This window comes from Pocillopora verrucosa, chromosome 9, assembly GCF_036669915.1.
Source record: "Pocillopora verrucosa isolate sample1 chromosome 9, ASM3666991v2, whole genome shotgun sequence".
Lineage (NCBI taxonomy): Eukaryota > Metazoa > Cnidaria > Anthozoa > Scleractinia > Pocilloporidae > Pocillopora > Pocillopora verrucosa.
In genome coordinates, this window is record NC_089320.1 from 16594455 (window position 1) to 16606821 (window position 12367).

The 12367-nt window shown below is 39.2% G+C and overlaps 2 protein-coding genes across 2 annotated transcripts; both read left to right on the forward strand.

Annotated features, from left to right (window-relative positions):
- LOC136283420 (BTB and MATH domain-containing protein 36-like) lies at positions 1 to 2091 on the forward strand. The gene is made up of 2 exons (XM_066172254.1): positions 1 to 362; positions 925 to 2091. The coding sequence occupies exons 1-2, from the start codon at positions 53 to 55 to the stop codon at positions 1521 to 1523; spliced, it is 909 nt and encodes a 302-aa protein (XP_066028351.1). The 5' UTR covers positions 1 to 52; the 3' UTR covers positions 1524 to 2091.
- Positions 2092 to 3645: 1554 nt separating this feature from the next.
- Positions 3646 to 6882, forward strand: LOC136283518 (kelch-like protein 40). Its single transcript, XM_066172490.1, has 3 exons — positions 3646 to 3709; positions 4694 to 4966; positions 5550 to 6882. Exons 1-3 carry the CDS (start codon positions 3646 to 3648, stop codon positions 6251 to 6253), a joined length of 1041 nt encoding a protein of 346 aa, XP_066028587.1. The 3' UTR covers positions 6254 to 6882.
- Positions 6883 to 12367: the final 5485 nt, after the last annotated feature.

A 12367-nucleotide genomic window follows, 5' to 3' on the forward strand; every position in this document is an offset into this window, starting at 1 on the left:
AACACAGTGGAAGATCTGTTCGTGGGAAGAAGAAGGAAAGATCCCTGTTGATATGGAAAAGGTCTGCAATTGGGGAAATGTCAACCCAAAGAGCCAAGCCAAAGAAGCAACACTAGGAAAAGTCGCAAACAATCCATTTACTCAGCCGTGGGAGGAAAGCAACGTGGTTCTTATAGTCGAAGGAGTGAAGTTTTACGTGCACCATCTTATTCTCATTTTGAACTCACCAGTATTTAAAAACATGCTTGAATCTGGCCTCAAAGAAGCACCAACTGCTGAGATCACTCTACCGGGAAAGGACGCCGATGACATATTGAATCTTCTCAAACAGTTGTATCCACAAGAAAGAGAAGAAATTTCAAGTAAGTTTTAAAAGGCTACAGTGTAACAAGTTATAGATAGCCGTATTCTCACGTTTTCTCCGTGTTAACAGAGAAAATGAATGCTTTCACGAAGATGTGCCAACGGGCGTCGTCAGTGGTACTTTATGGGCCGACCTAATAGGCTCCCTGGGTAAATAAATGTGGCTTCTATAGATCACTGATGTGAATGTCTCTTTTTTTCTTCATGCTGATGACCGCCCGTAAGTACGAGTAGAGTATGGCGATCGCACAGATCGAGTAAAGAAATGATCATCACAGCTTCAGGGTTTTGAGACCGTGCCTCCAAATACTACTTGGGTACCTTGTACTACCTACTGTGAACATTTGCTACGTAAAAAGATAGTCTAAATAAACCTCATCAACGATTAAACTTAACGAATTCGCAGAACATTTTTCTGGTTCATTTAAGGAGATAGAAAAAATTATTTTTGCCGCCATGTTACTTTTTCTTTTCTGGTTACACTGTTGAGCGGCTATAAGGAAGGTGAATCCACCACTTTGATATGATTGAATGCAAAGTTTATTCTGCTACTTGTTTTAGTGGAAAATGTGGAACACTTACTCAAGCTTACCGAAGAGTACCAAATCAAGACAGTCCTTGACTTATGTGCCAACTTTCTCAGGTATGAGCCCAAAACGGAGGATAATGCCATGAAAATTCTGCTTCTTGCTCAGAAATACAGGCTGAGCAATGTGGGAGACGACTGTCGGATTCTGCTGGCGCAACTGAGTCTACAAAGCCTGGAGAGATATCGAGAATTTCCCGATCTTAACGGTGAAAACCTTCGCGCCATTATCCTCCCAAGAATGAGAAGACTGGAGAACGTTATTAAGAAACTTAGCCCCCAAGTATCAGGAATGGTGGCCTTTGCATTGCGGTTATGGGGCCAGGGGAGGAACGACGTAACGTGGTGTCCTGTTCATATTCCGAATGGAATACCTCTTTTTAGCATCAAAGAATGCCTACAAACCTGCCCTGTTTGTAAAAAAGTGATGGAAAGCTTAGCATCGACTACCTCACGGGGGGAGATGTACGGAGCGTGTAAGGAAAAGTCCAAGAAAACCAAGAGTTCCTACACCGATCACTTTGACAGTAATTTTACCAGCGTCATGAAGGATTTGTTTGATTTAGTTGATTAAATTGTGTCTATGTCTTATGAAAGAACAAGTAAACTAAAAGAGGATGTGGAGATCCAAGTCAGTAACTTTAGATGAACATTTGCCTGCCATTATGTTGTAAGCGTAATTAGGGCACATTTCGATGGAGTGTCCCAAAACCAAACCCAAAGTTATCATGGCAGGCAGTCAAAGTTCATTTTTCTTTTACTTTATTAGGTGGAGCTAATTTTTCACACCAACCAAATAGCGAAGTAAAGCCGAGAAAACCAAAGCAATCCTGGACTATCTTCGACATAGAATTTAAAGTCACTCTTAATCAAAGCAAGACAAAAATTCCTCATCTTCTCTAGATTTAATTGAACAGATTGCTTCTATTGGCTTTATCTAAGAAAAATCATATCAGTAACTTGGCCTAAGGGATTCTGTGCGTTAGGGTGTTCAGAAAAAAATTTGTTTTGTTAGTTTACTGTGCAACCGGTGAATGATAGACCACCACAACGGTTATCCTCTTTAAAGTACGTCAGTCGATTTGTTATGTAGGAAAATTGAGTAATTATGTATCAATTTGTATTTTTCTCTGATAAACTCATTAATCGTCCTTGAATAGATATGCAATGCGTCCTGGTGGTTTTTCAGCAGTGATCTTTGAAAAATAAAACAGAAAAAAACGTTTTTTGATGATAATCACGGTTCCCGAAAAAGTTGCCAATTACGTATCTTGTGGATTATCTGACGGGTTATTCATTGAGGCGTAAGCTTTCATGAAGGAAAACTTGATACCGCCTATAAAGAGTAGAGAATTAGTTGGTCCACTCTTGTTATTGTCACAAAACGTTTCACTACGCCCTATCCAAAGGCAATGAAGTACATCTTACGCAATCGATCCGAAATTTTGTAGTTTCCACGTAAACGTGATGCACTTGGTCAGCTGTCAGAAAGTCAGTTTTCTAAGATGGCATGTAAGATTCTCAGTGAGCACTTAGTTATCCCAAAGTTCGAATCTCAGTTTAAAGAAACGCCAATTCTGAATTCTGCGGACTCGTTCGACCTTGAAAAGAGGACGAGCTCGTTCGTTCCGTGAACTGGAACTCAGACAAATTCACCCGTTGCAATTGGCTTGGGATCAAGGCGCAAGCAATACCCATTCCAAAGAAACTGAAACGAGGGCTTTTCTAGAAATACATTGATTCTTTTCTCAAGCAAATCGTAGGTTGTTTGAGTGTATGATCCCTTGTAGCTTTAATTCAGAAGGAAATATAGAAAAGAATCCATGCAGGTTGAATTTTACCTTACCCTTGTCATTGGGCATTCTAGCTACTTGATAATATGATACTTGAAATATCATCAGTGTAATTATGCAGGAAAAATATTCTAATTGTTTCAGATAACTACAATGGGATCAGTCAGCCGAGAAGGATGCTATTTACATCGAAAAAGATCTCTGACGGGGGCGAATTATTATTCTTTTGCAATTGAGGGGTTGGGTGGGATATTTTTGGTGAGTGCTTGACTTGGTAACATGTAAATATATCGAGCTAAAACACAAACCTATCATCCTAAAAAAGACATCACAACTCTATATATACCAGACTCCCAACACTAACCGGAAGTAATGTAGCGTTCAGTTCCCAGACGACGGAAATAAGTGGAAGTTCAGGTATTAAGTTCTTCTCAATTTCAGCCTACATAACAGCACGTAACTAGCCTAGATAATCATTCAGGACCCTGTTCAGGCTTCGTGAAAACATTCTGAGATACTGTGGCTCGCAGATGTCTTGATTAGACGAAAATAGCACCTTTCTCTCGATGATTGTTCTTTTATCGCGTAATACGCTCAAACCATGGTTGAATTGCGTTCATGATCACTTTAAATCAATCATTTTCGACCAACTGGTAGATCAAACTGGAATCGAACGCGATGGATCGATTCTCGACCATTTCTATCATAGAGTTCAGCTATAAGAACGCAAACTTTTTGCAGAGTTATGTTGTTGATATGACGATGACTTCCGCTTAGGTGCTTGTTGGAAACACAAGTTAGGTTATTACCAAATGAAGTTCTTTTCAGTACTTCCCTCATTCGAACGACCACACAGTACAATCAGTTCTAACTCTATGGTTTAATTAAACAAATTCGAATATTATGGAGTGTAATTATGAAATTACGCCGTCTGAGCTGATTTCCATAGTCTTCGAGAACTCGAAAGGTTCGTGACAAGTGTGAAATGGCAGTTAAATTGCCCTCTCGCTATTGTACGTAAATGTACATTCGCTGTTATAAATGTTTGGCAGATCGATAGAAAGCCCAGTGGGCATGCCACTTCGGTGCTTTCGAATACTTTCTGTTACCATAGGTATGTTCTCTGATCTCTCAAAATTATTGTCTCCCTATAACATGTGATCAGACTGTTAAAACATGAGAGTTAAAAGTCTGTCATAGTCACGAATTTCAAAATTTAGAGCGATCTTTTGCGGTATACACCGATTCAAAACAAATTTTATTAGAAAATGTATATACGAAACTTGCTTGAATTGATTACCTTCGTAGTCATTCATCCGTGAGAGAAGTTGTTGATATCGAAAGAAATCGATTCAGGAGCCGACCATTTGACTTTTGTGGGGTTAGATGGATGATTAAGTGTATTCAGTTGGGTTGCTATAGACTGAAATGACCCTACTTACCATCTAGAAAATTCCATCTATATTTTCTTACCACGCTGGATAAAGCAGAAGTAAAAGTGGATAATTGTTAGACTGAGTTGCGAGTAGTTAGCCTAAGCCTGACTCTAAGTAGTAAGTTTCCTCTTTGTTATATGTCGTAGCTAGAAGCGAAGAGGGGGAGGAGAACTAATGACTGGCTTTTCACAACGCACATTGGATGTCATCTCAAAGTAGAGTACATGCATTTGTCAAACATGATGAATTTACTTACTGGACCATTCTCGTCAGGGTTTTTAGATAATTAATTGACGAGGGGGTCTCTAGAAGTTAATTGTACAATTATTAAGTCCACTCTCGGACCTCTCCAAATCAGTCAGTTCTAGCTAACTAACGATCCAAATTTACTGGAATTTTTAAAGTGCGCAAATGGAATTCAATGTGGAGCCAGGAATTTCCTTAAGGAGTCACGCCAAAGTCAATATAGGACGTCTTATTGCCGGAATTTTGAAGAACAGGTTTTGTTTCGCCAGGTTGTAACCAAGAGGCAAAAGAGAGAACGGTAGAGAAGACACATCCTTTTTCAGAGCCTTGGGAAAATAGTGATTTGGTGCTTGTGGTGGAAGATGAAAAATTCCACGTCCATCGACAGATACTGAGCATCCATTCACCGGTTTTTAAGGCCATGCTGGGAACAAATTTCAAGGAAGCAACAGCCAAAGAGATCCCCTTAATAGGGAAAAAGGTTAATGAAATATTGGATTTCCTGAAGCAACTGTACTTGAAAGAGAGTGATGGAGTCACATGTAAGGGAAAAATAAGCTCATTTGAATATAATTTAGGTCTTTTTCCCCACACATTATGATTAAGAATTTAACAACTACTCTTAAATTTTTATGAAAAAGCTCTAAAGGCGATGGGAACAACGGAGATCAATATTGACTAATAACAATCGGTCAACCGACTAATACACAAAGAAAGAAAATGACTAAGATAGTGATAAGACTAGGATATAGAAAAAATGATTTGTAAAGGGGGAACATACATGTATCGCATTAGCCAGAAGTGTCCCCAAAATTTACAAAATAGGGTAACCATCAAGTGAGTAACATTCCTCACAGATGAAAAAGATGAAATCTGGGTGACCAGAGTCATTACAGGGAATGTTTTTTCATAATTGATCCCACTGTGAGGAAGCTCAGAGTTGTACACTGTGCAGCGTGAAATATTTGCACTCCAATGAATGTATAATGATCAGCTAGGATTATAAATTGAGTTTTGTTTAATTTACATTTAGTTTTAGCGTGGTACTGTAAATAAGAAACTTAAGGAGCTATTTTACAAAAGGTGCGACCTGTTCACTGAAACATCAACTTTTTTATTCCACAGTGACCAAGGCAGAGCATCTCCTCAAGTTAGCCGACGAATACCAAACGAAGTCGGTTTTTGATCTTTGCGTAAATTACCTGAAAACTCTGCAGAAGTCTAAACATAATGCTATCCGAATGCTTTTCCTGGCGAATGTTACTACCATGGCAAGGGAGGACAAGAGGCTGGATAGTGTTCGCAGCGAATGCTGTGGGCTAATAAAGAACATGGCACTCAAAGAGATTTCGGAAAATGAGTATTTCCAGAATTTAGATAGTGATAGCCTGCAGAATGTTTTTGTGGAAAAAGTTCAAAGGTTAGAGAAATTAATTAGCGAGATTCATCCTCAATTCATTGGATTGGTGGAGTTTTGTATGTTGTTGTGCTTAAATTCACCTGATTATGAATCAGAAATTACTCGTTGTCCTGAACATTTTTCAATCAACAATAAAGCAACAATAGACCTAAATTTTCGACTGGAAAGCTGCGCTGTTTGTAGGAGCATGATCCAGCAGTTAGTTTCTATATCAGAGGGAAAAAAGACCACAGTGGCAAAAGTAGCCAGCGGTGGTGGGTTTTTTGGACAATCAAACTTGTTCTTAAAGTACGTGGATCATCTGTACGGAGGCACCAGTCATTTTGACGTCAAATTAATATCTATTGTAACTGAATTTTCCAGAACTTACGAAGAGATTACTCAAGCAAATTGTTCGGCAATAAATTAATCTGGTTTCGGGGTATTACCCCTCTTTTTTATTCCAAACAGCTCATAGAAATCAAACTGCACTACTTTTTTATTCCTTGAGGGGATCCACATAGTAATTCAATTGCAGTTCCATGCACAATTTATTACCAAGTACGAGTCGGTGAAATTTCAGTTTTCTTTACTGATTTACTATGCATGAACACCAAAATAGCCAGTGGGAAAATAGGATTTAAAACAAAAAGTTGGAATCATTGTCCAGGTGTGATTGATGACTTGGTTGTCCTGTGCTGGCGACTAAGATAGAACGTAGTTAGTGCATAACCCAGTAACATGCAGAGTTTCTGGAACTATTTTAGCTTCTGTTGTGAGTTGAAGTAAAAAAAACCTGACTTGTCCGGACTGGTAACAATACAATACAATACAATACAAATTTTATTGTCAACTCCCCACGGGGGTTTTTCAGGGACAAATATTAATAATACAGATAATAAAAAAATACTCAAAAATTGTCAATAAACAATTATTTAGAAACTATTTGAATATAAAATTTATGACATTACAAATTGATTTTAAAATACTAAAAAATTATCAATAAACTATTAAGAAACTATTTGCATGTAAAATTTATGACATTAAAAATTGATTTAAAAGGAAGGCTTTCATTTTACATTTGAAAATTATAAGAGATTCACTTAATTTAAAATGGAGTTTAAGGCATTCCACAATGTTACAGTTCTGTAATAAAAAGATCTCTGTCACGACTTGGTTTTAAAAAGCGGTATGTTAAGCTGGGAAGATGATCTGGTCGTCCGACCGCGGATATTCCCTCTGGAGATAAAATTTGAACTGAGGTAGTATGGTACTTGACCTGTCATAGATTTAAAGGCCAAGATGGCTTCTCTTAAGTACAGGTGGGACTTAACCGGTATCTATCTCAGGTTTTTCAGGGCTGGAGATACGTGATCAAACTTCCTTGTCCCAAAAACTATGCGAGCAGCGAAATTATGTACTCCTTGTAGTTTGCGTATATTGCTGGCAGAAGTATTCGACCATACGGACGAGCAGTAACACAACTTACTAAACACGAGAGAATTAATTATTGTAACAAGTATGTCTTTTCTAAATATACGTTTAACTCGGTTAATTTGCCCTGAGGCAGACATACAAGATGATACTGTTTTAATTATGTGGTCGTTGAATGAGAGTTTACCATTAAACATTACACCCAGGTCCTTAACAGAGTCGACGGGTAAAAGTTCTTTACCCAGGAGGGTAAGACGAAAATCTTGAAGTTTCGATATCATTTGCCGGTTTCCATATACTATCAATTTAGTCTTATCCGGGTTCAGGAGTAGCCTATTATCAAAACACCAGTTACGTAGTTTAAAAAGATCATCGTTCATCGCGGCCATAGTCGGTTTAAAGTCCTGCACTTGGAATGACATAAGCAGTTTAGTGTCATCAACGTAGCAATCCGTGGAACAGTGTTGTGGGATTGATATCAAGTCATTATGTAAGCCGTAAAGAGCAACGGTCCAAGGATGCTTCCTTGAGGAACACTGCACCTCATTAGCAGGGGTTCGGAAAGAGCAGTATTTATACGTACAGCTTGGTACCTGTTTGAAAAGTAGCTCTTGAACCACTGGATGGCCGAGGGTGACAAGTCAATATCTCGTAATTTTTTAACCAGAATGTCATGGTTGATACTGTCGAATGCTTTGCTCATATCAAGGAGAACTACAGCTAATTTTTTTTTTCTTTTGGTCCATTGCGGTGAGAATTCAAACTATGAAAGAGAACTGCGAAGAACAAAGATTTGAAGACTGGTGATAAAAATTTAATTTAGTATAAAAGTCTTTAGGCTTCCCCTGCGTTCAAAACTAGGATGTAATGCCTTTGATTGGTGCAACTGTAGATTCTCTCTATCGCGGAGTGGTCGACCAACACTTAAATGCGTGTTGATGGTCTAAAACGAAAATCGTAAAAGGGTAGTTGCAGGAGAAATGTTGGAGTTTTCAAGTTACTGATTTCAGGATGAAGGTAACAAGTTATAAGCCGAAGGCTAAAGGTTGCAGAATTTCATTGACAAATCAAACAGCTGGCAGCGCCAAAGAAAAACTCGATAGTGCTCCGACCGTGAAAAATGTTGACGACACTGCAAGCCAATCCCTTTTCAAAGCCCTGAATGCGCTTCTTACCGATGCAGGTTACTCTGGTGTTGTGGTTTTCGTTCGCAATACAAGCTGCAATTAAAAGATAACTAATTTTCAATCACAGGACGAAATCACATGTTTCCGTATTTCTGAAACGTGGCGGAAACATGCAACTCCATGTTTCCGTTATGTTTAACATGCACAAAAAGTGGTCCGGTTCCGTTGTATACGCAGCAATGGAAACACGAGAAAACGTCACGAAACCGGTAACGGAAACACAGGTTATCCGTCGTGTTTCCAGAACGGTTTAACATGTTTCTGCCACGTTTCCGTTTACGGATTCTTGCAATTTCGTCCTGTGAATGTACTAATACAATACATGTATGCTAACTTCAAGAGATGTTCGACTTTATCCACTGCCATAAAAACTAAATCATGTAGAAAAGACAGAAATTAAATTGAAATCAGCATAGTGGGAGGGGGAAAATTAAGAGTATTCTTTCTGGGAAATGTAAAAATAGTTGATTGCCGAAAATTATTTCATAGCAAAAAGTAAATTCAAGTATGAAAGTAAAACGTGATCATGAAGTAACGTTTAAAGAGCTAAAGACAATCAAGAAGACCACCGGCCAAGTTTTCACTTATACTCTTTTCTTTAGACCTCTCCGACACAAATTCAAGAGCAGAGTGGGAAAATTCTCTTGAACTGATTGCTTCTATTGACAGCGTTTGCGGAGAATTTCTTTGTTAGGGCGTACCCTAATAGCGAGGGGAAAGTGAGGTCATAGGATGTGTGTGACACCCCTCCCTTTGGTTTTAAAAAGTAACGACAGCAATACAAAATCATCACAAATCCCATGGTCTTCCCCCTCCCCAAAAAAAAAAAAAAAGAAAAGAAAAGAACTGTGGTGAAAGACGCTTAAGTTCGTTTAAAAAAAAGAGCTACCCCTATCGGCTAATATTATGGGTTACTTCCTTATTGATCTGGTAACGCCCATCAACTGAAAAGGTCTGGAAAGTCTGAGACGATGCCGTAAATCGGCGATAGCTCGGAATAAAAAAAATAAAAGCAGTAGCTCAAGGCCTCAGTCGAGTCGTCAATTTAATCATTTAATCGATATCAACATGCTATAGAAGGACAACTTTAAACAATTACAATACGATTCAGACATATTTCGACCTGAGACTAGTGAAACGCTTTTAAATTAAACATTGTTAGACAGCGGAGGGTGCAGGCTCTAATTTGTAGATTGAGGGCTAAATTCAAATTTCACTCTAACTGAAAGCAAAATGTTTGCGACGAAAGGAAAAACAAAGTTGTGTGAGATCGTAAACTTTTTACAACCTCAATATCATTATATACGTAGATTTGATATGCGAAGGACATAAGAACTTTTTCTCATTTCCAACATTAATTATTGTACCTGTGTACGATGGACCGTCGGGAAAATAAAGGTAGATGGGTCCTTTGCTTTTATTATATATGGAGAGTTCTTTAAAGCGAAACTATAGCCACGTTTGAACAATTTCAAAATAAGAACGACAGGTTGAACTGCAGCCATTGTATATAAAAGGCATAATTAAAGACTAACAGATGCCTTACGTATTGATATTCAGTGATATCAATAATGATTTATGAGAAGTTGTTATAAGGTGAAGGGTTTTACAAGATAATTTGGATTTATCGACTGATTTGAAATAAATTGGCCTCTGTACCAACTCATCATCAATTCATAAATAAAGGGCGTACGTTTCTATGGAAACTGTGGTACTGCGTCGGTGGGAGAGAATAACAGGGTAATTTAGTACTAGCAACTGAGTTGATAACGTAAATTGGCTACCGTAAAGAGTTTAAAAGCTGACGTGTCGAGCGTTAGCCCTTCGTTAGAGCGATTTACGAAGGGCTAACGCTCGAAACACCAGCTTTTAAACTCTTTACGGTGGCCAATTTACGTTATCAACTCAGTTGATAATACTAAATTACCTCGTTATCAACTCAGATAATGAAACCAAACTATCCATTATAGGTTAGTTGCGAGGTGCCTAATACACAACAACTGGCGACGAGGATGGGCACTCTTGGAACGATTGAGTTCTTTTACCCCAGTTCAGAAGACTGGAACGCATACTGCGAACGTTTCGATCAATACGTGATCGCGAACGAAATCAAAGAAGAAAAGAAGATCGTGGCTACGTTCCTGACCTCAGTAGGCAGCAAGACCTACAACGTCTTGAGAGATTTACCAGCCCCGGTGAAGCCATCTAGCGTAAAGCTTATAGATTTGGTCACAACTTTACGAGATCACTATGAGCCCAAGCCGATCGTCATCGCTGAACGTTTTCACTTCCACAAGCGCGAACGGCGCGAGGGGGAAGGTGTAGCGGCGTACAGTGTAGCCCTAAAAAAGTGTTCAGAACATTATGCCTTCGGCGCATTTCTAGAGGAAGCCCTTAGAGACCGATTCGTCTAGTGAGAAGCAGACAAATTCAGAAAAGACTCTTGGCAGAGAAAAGTCTCACATGGAAAACAGCAGTAGAAATGGCGTTGGCAATGGAAGTTGCTGTTAAGCAAACCAACAACTTCAGGAATTCACCCGCAGATAGTGGCATACATTATGTGAGATCGCCGCATCCGCTAAAAGCGACAAAGCCAAAGAGACCGTGTTTCCGTTGCAGCGAGGACCACATCCCGTAAAAGTGCCGATTTAAAGAAGAATTATGTCGGAATTGTAAGTCAAAAAGGCATATCGCCAAAGTTTGTAAGAAGAAAGCACCCGCATCCTCAGGTGGTTACGCCTATGGATTCAAATCAAGGTGGTAGAAGACAACCAGTTCGGTACGTGGAGAACGACATCCTTCAAAAAGAGCCAAACGACGACTTCAAACTATTTCACATTCATCAGGAAAAGCCTGAACCATCCATCATGGTTCCTGTAAAGGTGAATGGTGTAAGCTTTTCGATGGAGTTGGACACTGGTGCGTCAGTTTCAATCATGTCCGAGGAGGCATGTAGAAGACGATTCCCGAAAGTTCCGTTAGAGGAGTCCCAAATTAAGTTGAAGACTTACACAGGAGAAGCCCTCGAAATTATAAGACAAGCACTGGTGGAAGTAACCTATCAAGATCAGACCACCAAGTTACCGTGTCGGGGACTGGGACTCACATTACGCAATCGTGTAATCTAAGCTTCGACTACAGAAGTATAACAACGTGTCCGGAAACACACCTCTTATAATTTTCGTAAACCGAAGTGTTGTTAGCACTCTTAACCTTGTTTATTAAAACGTATAAATCCACCTCGAGACTTCTCTTGGATACTTTCTCTTGCGGCCAGAGAATTCCAGGAAAACCGCTCCAAATTCTAAAAGGGAACGGACCAAACCTATTCGGAAGGAACTGGCTAAAGAACATTAAGTTAAATTGGGGATCCATCAAGAAGATAAGTTGTGTTTTAGATAGCATGTTATCGAGACATAAATCTTTATTCAAAGATGAGTTAGGTACTATGCAAGGCGTTCAGGCTAAACTATTCATCAAGCCCGAATCAAAACCGAAGTTTTTCAAACCGCGCCAAGTTCCATATGCTTTAAACGGAACCATCGAGCAAGAATTAGATCGCCTAGAAAATGTGGGAGTAATCGAAAAGGTGCGCTACTCAGAGTGGGCGGCACCGATAGTTCCTGTCGTTAAACCGGATAATTCAATTAGAGTTTGTGGGGATTATAAAATCACCGTCAATTCTGTTTTGGAGGTTGACCAACACCTGTTGTCAAACCCCGAAGAATTATTTGTTGAATTAAGTGGGGGAGAAAAATTCAGTAAGCTAGATTTATCCAGGGCTTACCAACAAATTCTTTTGGATGAGGATTCTAGAGAGCATGTCACCATAAATACTCACAAGGGTTTATATAGACCCACTCGTATATAGACCCACTCGTATATAGACCCACTCATACCAATGGTCGTTTGTAGGGTGGACG

Excerpts from the sequence above, each read along its gene's own strand:
- LOC136283420 (XM_066172254.1), top strand. The coding sequence starts at position 53 with ATGGAAAAGGTCTGCAATTGGGGAAATGTCAACCCAAAGAGCCAAGCC. Across the intron at positions 363-924 it reads AGAAAGAGAAGAAATTTCAA|TGGAAAATGTGGAACACTTA; the intron begins GTAAGTTTTAAA and ends TACTTGTTTTAG.
- LOC136283518 (XM_066172490.1), top strand. The coding sequence starts at position 3,646 with ATGGAGTGTAATTATGAAATTACGCCGTCTGAGCTGATTTCCATAGTC. Across the intron at positions 3,710-4,693 it reads AGTCTTCGAGAACTCGAAAG|GTTGTAACCAAGAGGCAAAA; the intron begins GTTCGTGACAAG and ends TTGTTTCGCCAG. Across the intron at positions 4,967-5,549 it reads AGAGAGTGATGGAGTCACAT|TGACCAAGGCAGAGCATCTC; the intron begins GTAAGGGAAAAA and ends TTTATTCCACAG.